Raw genomic sequence first — 21,816 nt, 5'->3', positions numbered from 1 at the left:
CTGTACAGCATACAGCCTTAGATATTGTATATAAAAAGGATGTTTAAAGATAGTTGCTCAAAAATTAACATTCTATCATAATTTACTCACCCTCATGTTGTTACAGACCAGATTTTCTTTCTTCAGTTGAACACAAAAGATATTTAGCAGAATGTTCAAGATGATCTTTTCCACACAATGTAAATAAATGGTTACCAGGTTCTGTTAAGCTCCAAAAATTTCAAAAAGCACCATAAAAATATCATAGTAGTTGTCCATATGGCTCTGTATGTCCATACAATGCAAGTGAATGGTGACCAAAACTTTGAAGGTCCAAAAATCCTATAAAGGCATCATAAAAGTAATCCATAAGACTCTAGTGGATAAATACATGTCTTTGTTAGCAATATGATAGGTGTGGGTTAGAAAAAGATAAATATTTAAGTACTTTCTTACTATAAATTCTCCTCCCTGCCCACTAGGTGGCGATATTCACAAAAATGTGAATTGCAAAAAAACAAAAGAAAAAAATCATTGAAAAGTGAAAGTGGAGATTTATAGTAAAATGTAAATGTTTGTGTGTTTCTCATCCACACATATCAAATAGCTTCTGAGGACATTGATTTAACCACTGGAGTCATATGGATTTCTGTTATTCTGCCAGTGCCTTTATATTCTTTTTGGACCTTTAAAGTTCTGGTCACCATTCACTTGCATTGTATGGACCTACAGAGCTGAGATATTTACATTACATTCAAAATGTTAGCCAGAGGGGAACTGGCCCCCACAGTGAGTCTGGTTTCTCCCAAGGTTATTTTTCTCAATTAATCTACATCTTATGGAGTTTTGTGTTCCTTGCCACGGTTGCCTACAGCTTGCTCACTGGGGTTATTAATACAATTATCATTTAATTATTTTTAAACACTATTAAAAATCGTATTTTATCGAAATTACACAATGATGATTAATCGACTTTATAGACATTACAGTTTTATCGTCTGTTAATGCTGATATTCTGTAAAGCTGCTTTGAAACGATGTGTGTTGTGAAAGGTGCTATACAAATAAAATTGACTTGAACTGAATTGAATATTCTTCTAAAAATCTTAATTTATTGTCTGCAGAAGAAAGAAAGTCATACACATCTGGGATGGTATGAGGGTAAGTAAACGATGAAAGAATTTTCATTTTTGAGTGAACTATCCTTTTAAACCTGGTGTGATACATTTTGATGGGTCATATTTGAATATATGTGTACACAAATTAGATTTAAGCTGCTTTGGAGAAGAATATTAATGTATAATAAAATAGTAGTATGATCATCTTTTATTGTGCTTTTTTACTGTGCATTTTTGGAACTTGACAGACTGGTTATCACTTTTATTGTATGGAAAAGAGCAGTGAAAACATTCTGCTAAACATTTTTTGTGTTCAATGAAAGAAAGAAAATCCTATGTATTTGTGATACATAGGGTAAGGGTGAGTAAATGATGACAATTTAAATTTTGCATGAACTATACCTTTAAGAAAATTACTTAAAAATATAGTAGGTTTTTTTTATTATTTACAGCTATATAAATAATGTATCATATGGTAGGGTGTATAGAACAGTACATCACTTTCCTCAGAACTGCTAAGATTCTACACAGTCATCCCAAACTGATAATGGAACATCATTTTCAATGATCACATGTGATAGCTTTGGGGCTTATGGGCAACCCAGAGGAGATCAAAAGGTTATGACTGCAGGCAGTTTTATAAATGCACTGGAAAGTTCAGTCATTATCTAATCCTCAAAGAAGGCATTTTTAATTAATATTTATCAGTAGCATGTGGTTTGAATCAAGGTCATAAGCTGGGTTGTTAAGTCACTGATATCAACTTTTCTTTTTAAAGATTGTATAAACACTGATATATATAAGACATATATCAATACTGTCTTTGAAGATATGGCTATCACAGAAATAAAGACTAAGGAATGACTACTTTCTAGAAACATCTGGTAGCAGTTTAACTTACATCCCCTGATGACAGCTCCATCATCAGACAAAAGCAGTTAAGCATTTGAGGAAAGTGTATTTGTGATGACAGTGTTCTTTTCTACAGGGGAATGTGCCTTTTAAGAGAGACGCTTTTGTCAGTCACAAGTAGATGCATCAGTGAGCCACTGAAAATGTGCATAAAGAGCATTTTATTATGAAGTGTATTATGAATATTCAAACTAGTAACATATAAATGTTCAAATTAGACTCATGTAAAACTGATTGACATCCGGGCAATGTTTACTCTAATCTTGTGTAACCAGACTTTTGACTATCTAGTCCACTTTGCAGTGTACTCTTGCCAAGTACCGCCCACTTTGACAGGAAGAAACCATTTGTAAAGCAAATACCTACAGTTTTTTTTATGTGCCTTTTAGGGATGGGTTTATTTGAAATGCTTGATTCTGCAAAAATAGACCTACACAAGCTATTTCCAATCATTCCAAAGCACTCAGTCAGTCTGTAGATAAAAAAATAAATAAATGCAGACATAATCAGAATTTCTGTCAGTCCAAAATTAACAAGTACCAATTATTTCACAAACATAACTCAAAAACAAAGTTGAATATATACAATTCGGTGGATACATAGTTTACTTGCCTAACAGGCATAAAGTTGAACTAAAGATGTTGTCCATGATATGAAATACAGTACCTGTTACTGAAACCTCGGCTAGTTTATCAGGCAGGTCGGAGGCTCCAGGACCAGCCGTGGAACCTAGAATATCTGGCAATGCATTCCGCCGGCCGGTCCTGCCCGTGGCTGCAAAGTCAGAGACAACAGGTTCCACATCAGTCATCTCTGGTGATCTTCATAGCATCATCTGAAAGACATGAGACACAATCCATTCGTTTATTTATTAATGTTATATAGCTCTTGAAATAGGGTATTATTTTAGCAGCTCATAAGCAGTGTTACTGTAGCTAAGTAGGTAAGTTTCCATTTCCTTATCTTTTCATCTTCTGTTGGGTTCATAAAAATAGAATATACATCATAACCGTCAGGGTCACTTTGAATAATTCAAATCAAACCAGTTTACAGTATGCTGCCACATACCATTGCAAATTCATGACTTGATTTTGACATGTTCTGAAAACAGAAGTTGTGACTTGCAAAACGTTCCGCCTCGGGAAAACACCATGATCTTATCATGTTGGGGCCTTGGGGCTGTTTACCAGGGCTTTGCTACGTGATTCCAAAGCTGTTCTGAGTGATTTTTAGTATGTTACTACTGTATGCAGTTGATAAGATGGTTGCCAAGGCATTGCTATGCGATTTCTAAGGTGGTATGGATGCTTTTTAGTGTTACTATGCAGTTACTAGGGTGTTGTGAAGGGTATCCAGAGAGTTGCCATGCGATTCCTAAGTTGTTCTGAGTGATTTTTAGTATGTTAATACAGCAATCAGATGCTTAGGTGGTTTGCCAAGGCGGTGGTGTACATTTTTTTTTAGCGTGTTACTATGAAGTTGTGGTTGGTTGCCAGGACTTTCTATAAGATTCCTAAGATGTTCTGAGTGTTATATACTGTGCATTTGCTAGATATGGTAGGTGGTTGCCAAAGCATTGCTGTGCTATTGCTAAAGTGGTGTGAATGCTTTAAAGTGTGTAACTATGCAGTTGCTAGGTTGTTGTGGGATGGTTGCCAAAGGATTGCTATGCATTTACATTTTACATTTATGCATTTGGCAGACGCTTTTATCCAAAGCGACTTACAGAGCACTTATTACAGGGACAATCCCCCCAGAGCAACCTGGAGTTAAGTGCCTTGCTCAAGGACACAATGGTGGTGGCTGTGGGGATCGAACCAGCAACCTTCTGATTAACAGTTATGTGCTTTAGCCCACTACGCCACCACCACTCTATGCTATGCAATTCCGAAGCTGTTCTGAGTGATTTTTCTTACTGTATGCAGTTGCAAGGCGTTGCAATGCAATTGCTAAGGTGTTTGTAGATGTAGAGGTTGTAGAATGCTAGATGTTCTGAGTGTTTTATAGTGTGTTACTATGAATTAATGCAATTACTAAGGTGTTCTTTGTGTTGTACTGGATTACTATGCAGTTGCTAGGCTGTTGTGGGAGGTTGATAGGTGGTTACTTACTGACACAAGTCTCTATGACATTCTTATCCCTAAAAAGATTTGGGTCCATCCATGTATTTTTTTCCATTGCCATTTCATTGTCGTATGTCCATTTAGAAAGAAAGATCCATTTTAAAAAGTAAAAAAATAATAACGTAAACTCTCCTAAATAAGCTGCATGATTTGTACATGTTATGCACCCAAGTCTAATAGTTGGCAAATAGTTTTGAAAAATTCTAAATCAGCATCGCCATGATCAACAACAATAACCCGACTAATTGAGCCAGATTTGGCAGTGCTATATCTCAGAGATTGTGTAAAATAGCATATACCATAGTACTGAATGTTTCATTTGCCTTAGTATTTAGATGGTATGTCAGAGAATACCATGTATTAGCATGGTACACCCCAACTCACACACAAACAGCCCTTCGCTCATTCTTACCACCACACAATGCATGCTGGAGTGGGTTTCACGAATCTTTCCTTCTGCGATATGCACAGTGTCAAGGAGGATTGCAAATCACATTCATTATGCTAGCGGTACAAGACAGTTTCCAAACCACTTGGCAATGACTTCAGTGAGCAGATACACTTGGTTGGCCCAGTTAACTGGGTCTTTAGTCTGATCATTGTTGAATTAGACCTGACTGTACATGTAGCCCTCAGGGAAAATTCAGATGAGAATGTGGAATCAGATTTGACTGACAAATAGACCATGTTTGGCTAGACCATAAAAAAAATATTCTGAAAAAAAAAAAAAACAGTTTCAGCTTGCTGTAATATCTGGTTAAACATGGATGTCAATAACCCGATTTTATGAGCAACATCCTGATAACTACTCAATATTCTCATAAATGTAAAGAAAAAAACATATTTGTACAGTAATAGAAGTAAAATCCTTATTTGTATGGTAGATACATGTCAAAACAATTGACATTACTTTTATGTTCTCTAAGAAATCCATACAGTCAGCCTGACTGAAACCATTATTATAAATTAGATGGCTCAACTGCAGCTTTATTGTAACATTTTCCCATTCATTTCGAACCCTGCTTCAATGGTGCTACAATTAATAGAATCAAAACATCACTTTTGCTAATGAGACCTGTTCACCTCTTTAAAGATTCAACCTGACCAGTAGAGGGACTGCACTGCATCAATGTCAAAATAGTTTGTAGGTTTTCTTACATACACTAATGATGCCTTTTTGTAAGCATTTGATATTCTGTAAAGATGGAAACATATTCTATAAACCCACCACTGACTATAATTGCATTTTTGGCAATGAATGTGTGGCTAGACAATTTAAAATACTCACAAAAGTGTTCCTGTCCATTGAGTTAACAATAATAATCTTGTCTTTGCACCCTTAAACTCTGCTGCCATGATAAATAAATATTTCATAAATCAAACAAATTTTTCCATCTGCTCTGTCACATTTATTGAGTGTATATATACAAGAAGAGAAGGGAAGAGAAGAAAAAATAAATGCTTCTTCAAAATGTTGTGCAATGTTCTCATTCTTCTCTATTACTTGCTACAGCCTGTTTATAAAGAACAGGGACTGACAAGTACATTTCTAAAGTATTATTTTTATAACACAGACTAATCAGATATAATCTTACCAAAGTCACTTTTTAATACACAGTGGCCCCAAAAGGTATTTGGATGCTTTAGACTCTCTTAAAGGGATAGTTCACCCCAAAATTGTAATTCTCTGAACACCTGCTTTAAGGTCTCTGAAAATAAGACCATGACAGGTTGCAAAAATGTTAAAGCGATATCAGCAGTGAATTTGAGCTGCATGCCCAGGTCGACCTTGAGTTGCCAGTCTGCTGCAGAGGTATGTATGCCAGCCAATATTCTATGCTGTGACCGTATCTGCACTCCAGCTTTCATAAAGGTGATGGTTTTCCTAGAAGGGTGGATAGTCTTCCCACTGTCTTCAATACCTTGTCATGGCACCAGCAATAGCAACCTTCTCCCAGGGCTTTTGGACAACTGTGTAGGGCTCTACGTTTAGGAGCGGGTTTGGTTATTAGCAATAAATAATAATTATCATAGCAAATTATCAATTATTCAAATCAATAAAATACTGATTAGAATCCATGTTAGCTTTTTAATCCTTTAAATCAACAATCATCAAAGACAAGCATCAATTATCAAATTCAATAGAATATTAATTATTATCAAAGATAATCATTCATTATTCACATTAATGGAACACTGATTAGAATTAACACTAGTTTATTGATCCTTCTAATTCAACAATCATCAAAGATAATTGTCAATTATCAAAATCAATAGAATATTAATACGGATTAATATCGCCAGGACACCACCCTGGAATCAGGGACTAATAACCATTGCAACTACAAATTAAACAGTGACGTGATTAGATATGGTAACCTAAATAAGCCTATATCACATGTGGAAGTGTGTGTGTGTGTGTGTGTGTGTGTGTGTGTGTGTGTGTGTGTGTGTGTGTGTGTGTGTGTGTGTGTGTGTGTGTGAGAAAGGCAAAACACAAACACAGACAAAATGGCGGACAAGACTCTGCGTGAGTACATCATGCGAGATCTCCAGCCAGAGAATATGGCCGCGAATGTGGGAGGAGAGAAGCTGGCGTCTGCCCGTTTACAGCATGTCTCCGCTTGTATGATAACTTGGGGACAAAGCAGAGCTTTATCACAAACTTATCTACTAGCCAAATGTTTGTGGGATGTCACGTGTGTATGCGGTTAGTACGACAGAGAGAGAGAATAAAGTGACGGCACCAAAGCAGGTTTTGCAATCGTGGGAGAGAAGGCAGCTGTTAGTTTATCACTCAGATGCGGTGAATGACTCAGATGCGGTGAAAGTGTTCGATGGAACACAGAGTAATCTCAACTCGTCCAGCGAGATTGTATGGCCACAGTTTCAAGTCATATGTTACTTCCTTGTGCAGCGAGTCTACACCTGAGAGCAGCGATGAGCTGCATACATGCACGGCAAGCAAAGTTGCTGGAAGCAATGCCCAGAAGGATCTCCAAGGTATTTCTATTCCCGATGACATCGTGGTTGAGGGGCATTCTGTTGAGCGTCTCATCCAATAGGAGTTGTGAGTTCGATCCTTTGGAATTTCACACATAGCTGAAAAGTATGCAAGGCTTCATGGGATTTGTAGTCTGTTTTGTACTCCCTTTGTTTGATTTTATGGATTTTATCAGTAAGATTTATGACTGTGTTAGGCCTGCGTTTGTCTTGTATCTGAATACATGAGGCCCATGCACAAGGTAATTGAAACTGTTGGGGACTGTTTGTAAGATGCATGTCATTGTAAATCTTCGCTACAGTACCTTGTAATCCCACCTTGTACATGCTCCCTGCTGTCGTCTTCCTACCATCCAGCCGATGTGGGACTCCTCTGTGCTTGCACGCACCTCCTCGAAGACTAAGTTGCATCTTTCCTTGCCCTGAACATTTTTGAAGCAACACTTGGGGCAGCAGCCTAGCCCTGCTCGTCATGTCGCCACAGTGCCCACTATTTCCCTGTGCTTAAGACATGACTCTGCCTGCTCCTGCTCATTGTTAAACTTCCATTGCCTGCCTGACCAAAAATCTATGCCTGCACATGAGACTTTCGGTTCCCTGGAATCCCTAAACTGTAGTACTGCTCTTGTGTGTGTGACCATGGACTCTTCACATATGCTGTTGAAAGGGAGCTGCAGTTTGTTACTTCTCCTGTACAATGTGGCACTGCACATGCTGCATGGGAGACCCCTCCACCTGTGGAGGAAGCTGATTATCTTCTTCTCTAAGGTCTCAACTGTAGTTACTTCTTACACTAGTAGTGGCCAGAGTATTCAGGGAAGGATTCCATGTTGGTAGTTCCAGGCCTTGAATCTTCCGGTTAGGACTGACTTGTCCACCTTAGTTGGCCACCCCTCAAGCAGCCTTGTGGAGTTTCGGACTGCCTCTTTGTCTTGAAGGCTGCTGTCAAAGATCTTGCTAAGGCTTTTTACTTGTTTCTCTGAGATGGTTGGTATTTTTACATTGTTAAGGTAGAATTGAAACCTTTCCTCCATTTTTCCCTTCTTAAACACTGGTGACTTTGATTTTGCAGGCCTGAAGCTCATCCAAGTCCTGAAGGATCCATCAGCAGCCCAAAACTGATGTTGTTGTGACCGTGAGATCATCCATAAAGGCTTAGATTGGAGGCTGTCGAACTCCAGACTGGGTTAGTGGACCTCTACACTCGACTTTAGCTGCCTTGACCAACATGTTCACAGCAAGAGCAAAGAGCATATCTGAGATTGTACATCCTGTTATAATTCCTTTCTCCAGCCTATGCCATCTTGATATCACTGTCCCAGCAGTGAATCGTACCCTGAAGTTGCTGTAAGAGGTGCTTGATTTTCATGGGGACATGGTGTCGGTCTAGTGCAGTCTCCACCAGCTTGTGGGGTATTGAACCATCGGCATTGGTGAGGCCCAATCATAGAATGGCCAGATCTCCCTTCCCCTCTTGTGCCTCTCTAATCAACTGTGTGACTAATCCACTGTGATCTAGACACCCTGGCACTCCTGGAATTCAACCTTTCTGGATATATGTATCAATATAGGAGTTCTAAATGAAAAACCCAGTCAACTGGCATGCCAAGATGCTGAATGAGATCTTGCCTTCAACACAGAGTAGAGCGATGGATCTGAACTGGTCGAGGTTTTTAGAATCCTCCTCCTTGGGGATCCAAACACCCTCTGCAGGCCTCCATTGATCAGCCACTCTCCCATTATGCCAAATAATCTTCAGGTTCTTCCATAGTGTTTGGAGGAGCTCGGGGCAGTGCTTGTTACTCCGATAGGTCCTGGAACTGAGCCTGCTCTGCTGCTCTTACAACCTCTTGGACTTCCTTTCAGCTTGGTTCCTGCAGATCAAATTGTGCTGTGAGATGTGGTGATACAGTAAGAGCCTGTGCTGACCCAGCTCTTGCTCCCTTGCTGGGTCACTGAAGGTGTTGTAGAGGAAGTGATCAATCTGTTCTTTTGGACATGACAGATGACCACTGTGTTTCTGTCCTATCAGCTTTTTGGTGAATCCAAAGGGTTTAGCTATGGCTCTATTCCTGGCCCTCTCCTTACCATGCCTCCTGTGCCATTCTGCTCTATGTAAGGTCATTAGCTTCTTCCTGAGGATATTACGGAGTTCTGCAAGTGCAGATTTCACATTTTTCGATGGCATGAGGATGAGTAAATGATGAGAGAATTATCATTTTTTGTGAACTATCACTTTGAGGGGAACTGACTTCATACATCCACTAAAAATGAACTGGGATCAGTTGGCTAAAATCAATACAAAATGGCTGAGAAAAGGTTTAGCATCTTTTGTTTGCAGATGTTAGTTGGTTTAATATTTTGTTATCTTATTAAATGAAATGCATACATTTTTAAGTGTCTTAAGTCTCAAAATACATTTTGGGGATGCTTTTTATAAAAAATGATTTACTTTTGAGACAGTAAATAAATGGCTTTTAATTTGATAGCCCTATACTCACAGTTTTATTTGTGTTTTTTGTTTTCTACTTAGGAATTTTTAGAAGACTAGCCCTACATTTGTTTATTGTTGAATTTTACAAGAAGTCTGTTTCATATTACAGAACAAAAATGGATGGCAATTACCAATTAATGTTGACATTATGTACAAAAGTATACTGTACAATAGCAGCTTTATACTTTAAAGGCCATTACTGCGCTCTACTGCAGAACACCTGGAATAGAAGAACAAATGCAAATATGCAAAAAAAAAAAAGAAAGATTAGAATCAGTGTATGTATGTGTGTTTGGGTATCATTTGGTTGCTCTTTCATTATAACATACTGATGACTAAACAGATGGTGTCCCATCATAACTAGGTGCACCAGAGGAGGGGCAAATAATCACTAGCTGGATTACGAGATTAATCAAGTGCCACCGGTGTGCTGTACATTTTAGACTGCTATTTATGACATCACCTTATCGCCTGTGGCACTAATGCTCCATCTGCATCAATCCAGCAAACAGACTCAAAACAATGAATGCCCTGTCTTAAAATGAAAATACACTACAAAAGGGTGCTCATGTGTAAGTAAGATCTTCACAATGGCCAGCGATGACACACTAATGGTAATCCTCTTGCTCGGAATAACACCCCCTCACCAGCAGGCCACCAGCACTGATAATTGATCTGGTTGCACACAGATGATGCCAGCTGGATGGTCTGGCTACCGCTGAAAGAGAATAGCATAAGATAACATCGCAGCATGCTGTTGATAGGTTTTGGGAACGATATCATGTGCATAGGGAGTTGCAGCATTCTCATTGGTTGGATGAGCACTGAAAATTAAGGCCCGTTCCCAAAGATAGCGATTTTCAGTCTGGAGGTTGCCTGGTCGTTGTACTGTAAAAAATGTATTTCATATATATATTCATGTATTTCATGTATATTGGTTTTGGATAGACAACATTGACAAATGATTATCAATAATACTCTTATGGCTAAAATGTTTACAGTGTTCAGTGACTAAAATGTCAACAGTTTTCATTAAAAACTTTTGTCAACTAAAACTTGACTAAAAATACAAATAGAATAAGGTTGACTAAATATGATAAAAACTAAAAAGGACATTTGACACAGGATTAAGACTAAGACTAAATTAAAAAACAGCTGACAAAATGAACACTAGTATTCAGTTGCCAGGTCATTAGTAGCATATTAACGCAAAGCCAACGTTTACATGTTTTTAACGTAACTTTTTTTATCAGAATGGTACCACCTCCACCTCATTTTGAGCCAGGAAAAACCCTGTATTGGTGGGTTGCTTAACTGGGTTTCACTTTTGAAAATCTCACTCAAGTGAGATTTCACCCGACTCCACTGTCTTTATCCCCATTGGTGGTCACCAATCTCATCGCTACTCAACTGCTTTCAACTCAACTTTATCGAGTTGCTCACATTACGTCATCAACAGTTGATAATGCTCATAACACCGGAAATTAAAAACTCTTATTGAAAACTAATGATTTTGGGTCACTTTATTGCTTCAAGGCTGAGTGTGTTAACATGCACACCAATAGGCTGACAACTACCAAAAATGAGCTTATTTAAAAAAATAAGACGACACAAGAAAAACGCATTTACATTAGATTTGAAATCATCTGATTATTCTCTGCTTGATTTGATATCAAAACGTAAACAGACATGCGCATAACATTTGCATGCATTAGAAAAGCCAGTAAGCAGGTAAATGTGTTTCCATACAACACCTCAGGCTATTCAGAGTCCACTGCATGGAGATTTTAAAATAGATTTTAAGCAAATCTAGAAATACCATGAACATTGCATTTTTGTGTCTCATTCATCTGTATTATTGCATTGTGTGCATTACTGCATTATTACACTTAAGGGGAGCTTTTCAAGAGACTTTTTTTTCTTAAGTAATCATACATGACCAAAACACACACAGATACACTTGCACACACACATGCATGTAAACAGCCATGTGCAGATATGCTAAAATACATAATTGTATATCATATATTATTGTTTTATTATCTTATATAAAAATAAAAAATAAAATTATTAAGGCCACTGATTATGGTTTACGTGGCATGATGTAGCCCTGAGAAGGGGGGATATGGCATGGCTGGCACACAATCAAGCACTGTTTGTATATTTATATCAATTTTCCATTTGAGTGTCATGCCACAACAAATCTCTTAGCATGTGGCCCCACTGGCCCCGTTCATAATCCATCCTTGCATGTGGCTAACCCATGTGTAAAGTTTGCAATCATAATATGTGCTAAAGTGCTAAATATAAAAAGGCATTACTTTAAATGTCAGAACAAACAAGGTTTATCTGGTCTTAATCCATGTACAGCCCAGTAATAAGCTTTAAAATAGCTTTAACAGAAGAATAAGTCTGAAGTATTTTTTCCATTTCGTATTTTCCTGTCTGAACACTTACAGCTAATTTTCATTCTTTGAAATTGAATTGAATTGTCTTGAATTCAAAGACAACATTGCATACAGGACAATGAAATGGAAAAACATGACTGAAATAAAAAATAACATCGTTAAACACATCATGTGCAGTCCAAATTGGTTATAAGGTCTATTTTCAGGACTCTAATATATCTAAGGTGTATTGCTAATAATTACAAACTTGAATTTGACAAATTACAAATTCAAAAACTTTTTTGATGTTGATTTATAATTTTTTTAGATTTTAAATGATTGAAAATTTTAGGCCTACATGTTCTAAACAAACAGATTCTTGTTTAGTATTGCAGTTTATTCAAGTGTGAGCAGATCAAACAATTTATTATACATCAAATGCAGACAATGTTAAATAAGCATTTAACATCCTGATTTGCCTAATGATGCACCACTTAAAAATGATTGTTCATTGAACGTGTTTTCCCCCCTTTCACATTTAGAGGGTTATTTGGAAATAATTATGAATATAAATCAAATAATTAAAACAAAATGGATAAACACTTATGATGGCTATTGAATTCACACAAAAATCACAATTGATTAGGTCTCTTATTTCTAGCACAAAATACCTTGGGCCTCTTGCCCAGGTGAACAGAAAGAGAGGGTGGGGGAAACGGGCCTGGACTTTCAAAATTGTCTCCACACTAAAGACATTCTGCTGTCTGTTTCCTTCAAACATGCAAGATGCTTTAGTATAATACCTTCTATATAAAGTAAACATTTCTTTAAAAATATATTTAAAACAATATAAATTGACTTGAGCAGCAAAATTGAAGACATTAAGTCTTTTTTCAGAGAATAAATCTTGAATTACATTTATTTTACTCACTACATTGGCATATTGTTTTTTAAACATAAATCTGACAAACAGTTAGAGGCGTTTACAATTAAAATAAGTGGACAAAATGGCAATGGGATAAGAAAAATACAATTAAATCCAGTTATATTCTCTACATTCTCTAAAATCTTATTGTTTAAAACTATTTTGATTCTCAAATAAATGTATCTTGTTGTAAAGATTTTTTTAATGGAAAACAAGACCCCCCCCCAAGTATGTTCAAGCCAAATATTCACCCCTACACTAAACACAGAAAACAACGGCTTTTACAAAAACATTTTTATATACTATTGATGTGGAAAATGTATTTGCTGGTCGTGGGGTTCTATACAGCCATTAAAACACATCTGAGGAGAAGAAACATCAAGCCAATGCATGTTATGCACAAAGTCTCCCAACAACTAACATATAAAAGGTCTTGTCTATTTACTCATCTGTTCAGCCTGGCTAATGACACTAATGGCACACTATCTGCCAATCAATACAAATGAGAACAATATGGCAGATGAGCTACAACAACATGGGCTGCAGTGATAAGCCAGTGAGAAAGAAGCTTGTCCAATTTGATGGTGCTGCAGTTGTGTAATGATGTTTATTTCTGTGCATTTCCCCTCTCAGGGGGCATTTATGGTCAAGCGATGGAAAGGCAACTTGCAATTTATCAGAAAAAAGGACCTGAGGTTGACAGTATGGCATAAAGGTGTTGACTGACTGGGTCTGTATTAGGCCTACAGACTCTGTATTTCTGAGTCTGGGTGAATTATCAACATTTGTCTGATGAAACAAAAATTGAACTTTTTGGCCATAATGTCTAGTGTTATGTTTGGAGGAAAAAGGGTGAAGTTTGCAAGCCGAAGAAAACCATCCCAACCATGAAGCATGGGGGTGGCAGCATCATTTTGTGGGGGTGCTTTGCTGCAGGAGGGACTGGTGTACTTCAAGTCAAGTGGTTTTTTATTGTCGTTTCAACCATATACAGTTAGTACAGTACACAGCAAAACGAAACAATGTACCTCCAGGACCATGGTGCTACATGAAAACAACAAAGGACCAACACAGGACCACATGAGACTACACAACAAAATAAAATACCTATATAAAATACCTAAATATACCTATATAAAGTGCACGTGCAAACATGTGCAAAAAGTACGGGACAGTACAACAAATTTCTGACAATGAACAGGACAACAGACACAGTGAGAGACAGTGCAGCGTACTGACAACTGACAGTGCAACTTCACAAAATAGAAGGCATCATGAGGAAGGAAAAGTATGTGTATATATATTGAAGCAACATCTTAATACATCAGCCATGAAGTTAAAGCTCGGTTGCAAATGGGTCTTCCTAATGGACAATGACCCCCAAGCATACCTCCAAAGTTGTGGCAAAATGGCTTAAGGACAACAAAGTTAAGGAATTGCAGTGGCCATCACAAAGCCCTGACCTCAATCAATTTGTGGGCAGAACGGAAAAAGCGAGAAGGCCTACAAACCTCACTCAGTTACACCAGTTCTGTCTGGAGCAATGGACAAAATTCCAGCAACTTATTGTGAGAAGCTTGTGGGAGGCTACCAAAAAAGTTTGACCCAAGTTAAAAAACTTTAAGTCAATGCTACCAAATACTAACAAATTCAGTACACCTCCTATCAGAATCTAATTGGCTAATTGTCTAAAGGCTTGACATAATTTTTGGGAATTTTCCAAGCTGCTTAAAGGCACAGTTAACTTGGTGTATGTAAACTTCTGACCCACTGGATTTGTGATATAGTCAATTAAAAGTGAAATATCTGTCTGTAAACAATTGTTGGAAAAAGTACTTGTGTAATGCACAAAATAGATGTTCAAAACGACTGGCCAAAACTATAGTTTGCTAATATTAAATCTGTGGAGTGGTTAAAAAATGTGGTTTAATGACTTCATCCTAAGTGTATGTAAACTTCTGACTTCAACTGTATTTAAAAAATAAATTTGTGATCATACAGTAATTTGTGGACCCATTGCCATATGCACACCCCATAATGAGAATACAAATACTTTATTTGTCAAATGAAGCTGACAAATGCAAATGAAATGTATCAATATACAGTATGTCAAATAGCTTTGTGAGAAATGCAATATTTCATATAATTATATAAATTAATCAAGAAAAATAAATAAGCAGAGAATAAATATGTTCTTAATTACTTACATTTATCTATTGTTTTGAAAACTAAACTTATTGGTTTGTTCATTTAACGTGGGACATAACCATCACCAAAGAAGCTAGAACCATCAAGCTAATGGATGCTAAGAGTTATGCATAGGAATTCCCATCCATTTCAATATCAGTTGATCGGTTGGTGATATATTGTCAGAATACACAGCTACTTTGAATGGCCATAAATGGGAAGATGATTTTTGCCCCCATAATGGTGCAGTTACAGCATCTACTAGCAAAAGCTAACTGCTAACAAGGCAAACATTGATCCCATCTCAAAGCTAACAGAAGCTAATCACACAAACATTGATTAGAGCATCTGGGTCAGCCCTGTTGTGGAACAGATAAATCCAGGCAACCACGGAACCATGGATCCTTAAAAAGCTGCCTGACCTCAGAACGAGCTTACAGCAGGACAGTCATGACTGTACGTTTCCGTTCTCAGAAGGCTTACACTGACACATATAAGTTGATGAGCTGTAAATATTGCAGATCTACAACACCACCCTTACTAAAGAGACCTTACTATTCTATTTTCACCCTCATGTTAAATGCCATATATACTACATCACACACTGCTAGTTTTTAATCGGACTGGGCGCTATGACTGTTTATACCATGCAACAGTATAAATGTCAACTTGTAGGGTTTTCGCAATATATTTGTGCAGCTATCTGTTAGCAGGACTGCTTAACATTATTTCTATACGTGTCACTTAGAAACATAGTAATTTATTTGAAGTTATTGCAAAAATAACTGTATTGTTATAGTGTGTGATAAAATTACTTATATAGAGATACATTATTTCGGTCATACCACAACCTTAGTCATCGCAGTATGAGGTTTAGAGACTGCAACACAAATGATCAGTGAGATTCACCCTTTGTTCTCATATTGAATAATATAGTACCACTACCTATTCCCATAACAGCTGTGAAAATATGGCTGCTGTGTGCGAACACTGGCCAAATGTCTTTTTGAAAGCACATTGTTATTCCTGTTTGCTGGCAATGTTGTCAATATTGTCTCTCTGGATATTCTAAATTAATTTAAAAGCATGAAAACAATCTTCTCAATTTCTGGTCTTCCCCATCTGTGTAGCAATTTGATTGTTTCAGAGTGAACAAAAGTAACGGCATCACAGTTTTGACACTAGCTCTGCTGTGCAGTTTCAGTAACGTTATGATAAAGCGTTTGACAGATATTGTAGCAGGTTTAATTATGAAGGAAGTGGGAGCCGGGGTTGCAGTCCACGTAAGTATGATTTTATTTTCCAAATTGTACTCAGAAATGTGCTTTTCAGCAAGTCTTTTTACTTTGCAGGAACAGCTTTACTGATAACAGTCAGAACAAACTTTAAGTGCTAAATAAATGCTTTGCAGTGTATAGCTTTGGGGTGTTTGTCTGGTTCGGACTCTCTCTCCATCTCTGGCATTTCGCTGACCTTTTCAAGCCCGTCTCCATCATCACTGAAATGACACAGGAGCTTAGTATCAATAATCATCAGGTGATGCTCTTACCACTTCCTCTCTCCTACGTCCTGCTCCACATACCCCACAGTCCGACTCAGGCCCCCGTCCGGCCAGCTGTCTCACCTCCTTTTTGGTCTTGGGTCATGGGCAGGCCGCTATCGCTGCGGTCTTATCAATTTGGGGCTGTACCTGCCCATGACCCAAGTGGAAGCCCAGATACCGTACCTCCACCCGTCCAATTGCGCACTTTTCGGGTTTGCCGGGAGCCCCCACCTCAGCAACCTCAGGACGGCTCTCAGATGTTGCATATGCCTCTGCCAATCATTATTGTATATAATAATGTCATCTAAATAGGCAGCGGCATTTGCTGCATGTGGCCAGATGATCTTATCCATGAGACACTGGAACGTGTTAGGAGTCCCGAATATACCGAAAGGAAGAGTGTAATCCGAATGGTGTGGAAAATGCATTTTTTTTTGTCAGGATAACTGAGTTAAGGGGATCTGCCAATACCCCTTTGTTAAATGCAGTATCGAATAAAATTGTGCCACACCCAACTGATCAAGCATTCTTCAATTCTGGGCATTGGGTATGTGTCAAATTTAGACACCGCACAGAATTTCCGGTAATCTACAAAAAAACCGGACTGACCCCTCGCTCTTTGGTACAAGAACAACCAGGCTAGCCCAATCGCTGTGCGATTCCTTTATTACTCCCATCTCGAGCATTGTCTCTAATTTGTCCCAAATCACTTTTTTCTTGTGTCCGGGCAAGTGGTCCCGATATGGTGTTGTATGAGGTTCGTATGACTGGGAAGAGGAGAGAACACATCTGCAAATTCCTTTTGCAACTTGTCAATCCCCACGAGCTGGGACGGTGAGAGGTGGTCTCCACAAGGGACAGGGTGAATGGATCGGCTTTGAACTTCACCTCAGGCACGAGCTCCGCCTTCTCCAGAACTGCCATTGCCATGGACACGGGGACCACCTATCTCCATAATTTAAGGAGGTTGAGGTGGTAAATTTGACGTGCTCTGCCTCTATCCGTTCATTTAACCTCATAATTGAGATCCCAGACATGCCATGTAACCTCAAAGGGCCCTTGCCACTTGGCGAGTAATTTCGAGCTCGACGTGGGTAGTAATACAAGTACTTTGTCTCCCGGTGCCAATTCCCATAGCTGGGCACCCCTAATATAGAGCTGGCTTTGTCTCTCTTGAGATTGGAGCAAATCTTCGTTTGACAACCGACCCAGTGTGTTTAGCTTTGCTCGAAGATCAAGGACATACTGAATTTCATTTTTGATATGGGAAGATCCTTCCTCCCAAGCCTCCCATATGATGTCAAACACCCCGAGGGGCTGACGTCCATACAGGAGCTTGAAGGGGGCTTGCGGGACCTCCCTGACTAAAAATAATAGGGGTTCCAGCCATTTGTACCAGTTTCTAGTGTCCTCGTTTATGAACTTACGAATCATATTTTTCAGGGTTCGATTAAATCGTTCAGCCAGCCCATCAGTTTGCGGGTGGTAAATGCTGATGTGAATCGATTTAATCCCCAGCAATTCATAAAGTTTGTGCAGTGTATGTATAAAGGTTGTGCCTTGATCAGAGATGATCTCCTTCAGAATCCCCACCCGGGAGATAAATTTGGAGAGTGCCTCCGCAACACTGCATGCTGAGATGTTGCGTAGTAGCATCGCTTCCAGATATCACGTTGCATAGTCCACCAGGACTAATACAAACCAATATCCACATGCTGACAGCTCTAATGGCCCAACAAGGTCCATACCAATTCTGAAGGGGGCCTCAATTAATGGTAATGGGTGCAACTGCGCTCTTGGGGTGGCCAGTGGATTCACCAACTGACATTCGCAGCATGCCGCACACCATCTGCGTACATCCCCGTGAATGCCTGGCTAATAAAAGCGGGCCATTAATCGGTGCAGTGTTCTTTCTTGTCCTAAGTGACCCGCCATAGTATTATGTTGAGCTGCCTGGAACAGTGTTTCCCGATGGCTCCTCTGGACTAATAACTGGGTTGTATTTTCATGCGTTTGAGTGTCTTGCATCACTTGGTACAACCGGTCCCTAATAATTGAAAAATATGGATATGAGAGGGTGGTGTCAGGCTGGAGCTGCTGGCCACTGATTACTCTCACTTGGTCAAAGGCGTGTCAAAGGGTTACACCATGTGACAGCTCAAGATAGAATTCCCACTCTGGGAACTACCTCAGTGTGGGAATGCCAGAGGATTCCCCTCCTGCATCATCCTGACATTGAGCAGAAGTGGACAGCACCTGCTCTGCCTCACCAGACATTGCGTCACACATCACACACCGAGATTTAATTTTACAGGACCCATCCACACACAATGCTTTTAGTAAACCCCAGCCAACTGGTCCCCAGAATCAGTGGATGGGTGAGGCAGTAATAAACCACAGCCTCCACTCTATGCTTTTCCCCCCGAAATTGAATAACGGCTATCACTACCGGATATTTCTGAACATTCCCATGCACAGACCTCACATTACCTTGTGTTTTGCAATCAAAGCTCCATCATGAACCAAGCCGTGGTGAATTGATTACAACCATAATCCACCAGGTCTTGGTATGTACACACCTTAATTATTACCAGTATGCGGCACGTCCCTGCTCGATTGGGGGCAGTCTGTCGCGTGTCCTAACAGGCTCACAAACAGGCCTGGAAACACCGCTCCTGGATGAGGAGGGCTTGGTGATGAGTCTCCTGGATGTTAGCCAGGGCATGGATGACTTCGCCCAGCGGTGAGGTGTCCATGGCGGCCAGTCTTCTTCCCAATTGCCGGGTTTCGGTACCAGCGTAGCAGGTTTTAGTAAGAAGGAAGTGGGAGCCGGGTTGCAGTCCATGTATGTGTGTTTTTATTCTCCAAGTTGAAATAAAAGCAGACACAGCTTCTCTGATAACAGTCAGAAAATACTTTAAGTACTAAATAAACGCTTTGCAGCTTACAGCTTCAGGGTGTGTGTCTGGTTCGGACTCTCTCTCTCTCTCTCCTTCTACATCTCTTATCAATAATCACCAGGTGATGGCTCTTACCGCTTCCTCTCTCCCCACTGACAGACACACAACCATATCCCACTACACAGATATTAAAGCCATTAAAGCTCAAAATGTCTTTCCTATGTCAACAGTTCAAAAAGTTTTAGTTAATCTAGTTATCTGTCTCGCTGGGTACTGCTGAGGCAGTTCTCCATACCTGACCAGCAAACAAGTGCCAAAAGCTTCTTTAAAACCAACAAAATAGACCAGCCTGACCATCGGAGACCAGCAAACCAGCTTAAATTTGAGATTGAATCAATTATAAATGCTATTGATACTTTTTTGTATTAAATCTAATAATTAGGGTTGCAAATTGTCCAGTATTAGACAGTACATCAATATTTGGCCAAAATGAAGACCTGTTTTTAATAAATGAAACATTCTTGGAAGGGAGCATAACATTTCTACCTTTTTAAACAGCCTTTGTGGAGCAAGCCTATGATTCCATAAAATGCTGTCTAGGTAGGGAGGTCACTAGGTTTTGTAACAGAATTATTGTGAAGCTGCCTGTGGTGACTTGATCACAACAAAGAATGTTACTGTAAAGAAAACGAATCGGTTACTAACGTAACCTCGGTTCTCTCTAGATGAGGGAACGAGTATTGCGTAAGCTAGCTTACGCTACGGGAAAGATTCATCTTTTCTGAGATATTGAAGCCAAAAAATTATCCTTAATTTTGTATCCATTGTCAACGCAGTGCGGCAGCTGCAGACCTTGAGCGGGCTAGCTAGCGAGCTCATTGGTTGCTCTGCGGCAACTGCTGCAGCCTATAGACGAGCTTGGGCGAACTCGCATCCAATGAGAGGCGTCCGCGCTCACTGCATTAAAGCCCGCCAAAAAGGGCGTGACTAGAGTGCATATAAGCGTAGTTCGTAGGCTGGAACCCTGGTTTTCATTGAATGAAGTGAAAAATCGCTCGTGGCGCGAGCACGGCCGGTTACGCAATACTCGTTCCCTCATCTAGAGAGAACCGAGGTTACGTTAGTAACCGATTCGTTCTCTTACGAGAGGTTCTCTCGTATTGCGTAAGCTAGCTTACGCTACGGGAACCCTTTGTCAACGCCGTGCGCGCCAAGCATCCACTGCATGAGCCCCAGGGAATTAAGGGGGACCCGGGGGAGCCCTTGTGAGTGGGGAATTAATATTTGGCCGGCAAGAGTGCAGGCCAGTGTGTGTGTAGTACATAAGCACATAGACAGAGCGGCGGTGCCGGTGTCCCATTAATGCAGCTCACCAGGGGAGCTGTAGCGTATTAAACCGCTAGCAGTTTAGCCTGCAGAGCGGGTACTTCCAGATTGTAAAATCTGACAAAGGTGGAGGGGGAAGCCCAGCCCGCTGCCACACATATGTCGTGAATGGAAATCCCGCTGGACCATGCCCACGAGGAGGCCATGCCTCTAGTGGAGTGAGCCTTAATGCCTAGCGGGCATGGTAGGTCTTTTGACGTGTACGCGGCAGCAATAGCGTCCACTATCCATCTGGACAGTGTCTGTTTCGAGCGGCGAGACCTTTGGTGCGCCCTCGAGCGAAACGAAAAGCTGCTCGGAGCTTCTGAAAGATGCGGAGCGCGCAGTATACAATCTCAGTGTTCTGACTGGGCAAAGGAGATTGGCGTCGCGTTCGCTATCAGATGCTGGTAGCGCCGACAAGGAAATGATCTGTGCTCTGAAAGGAGTACCGACCACCTTGGGGACGTAGCCGTGTCTAGGCTTTAAAATGACCTTGGAGTCACTTGGTCCAAACTCAAGACACGCAGCGCTGACAGATAGCGCGTGAAGGTCTCCCACCCGTTTAACTGATGATAGGGCAGTTAGAAAAACGGTTTTAAATGAGAGGTGTTTCACATCCACGGATTGAAGCGGTTCGAAAGGGGGCTTTCATAGCTCGAGAACTATAGAAAGGTCCCAGATAGGAACCGATGGGGGCTCGGAGGGTTCATCCTTCTAGCTCCCTGAGGAAGCGGATGACCAGCTCGTTTTTACCCTGTGACTGGCCGTGCAGGGGTTCAGCGAACGCCGCGACGGCCGCCACGCATCACTTTGAGCGTGGATGGGGATCTGCCCTTATCCAGCAGCTCTTGTAAAAACATGAGCAGCGGCGACACCCC

The 21,816-nt window shown here is 40.0% G+C and overlaps 1 protein-coding gene across 1 annotated transcript in view; it reads right to left on the bottom strand.

The window, feature by feature from the left end:
- LOC127622080 (cAMP-dependent protein kinase inhibitor beta-like) overlaps positions 1–21,816 on the bottom strand; it is a 39,667-nt gene that overhangs the window by 1,258 nt on the left and 16,593 nt on the right. The window contains exon 2 of the mRNA XM_052096012.1: positions 2,675–2,843. Within this exon, the coding sequence (XP_051951972.1) occupies positions 2,675–2,819 (145 nt within the window). The 5' untranslated portion in view covers positions 2,820–2,843. The remainder of the gene's footprint in view (positions 1–2,674; positions 2,844–21,816) is intronic.

This window comes from Xyrauchen texanus, chromosome 28 (genome assembly GCF_025860055.1).
Source record: "Xyrauchen texanus isolate HMW12.3.18 chromosome 28, RBS_HiC_50CHRs, whole genome shotgun sequence".
In the NCBI taxonomy this organism is placed as follows: Eukaryota; Metazoa; Chordata; class Actinopteri; order Cypriniformes; family Catostomidae; genus Xyrauchen; species Xyrauchen texanus.
Note: the sequence above shows the minus strand (reverse complement) of the source record. Positions and strands in the feature narration are given on the sequence as shown.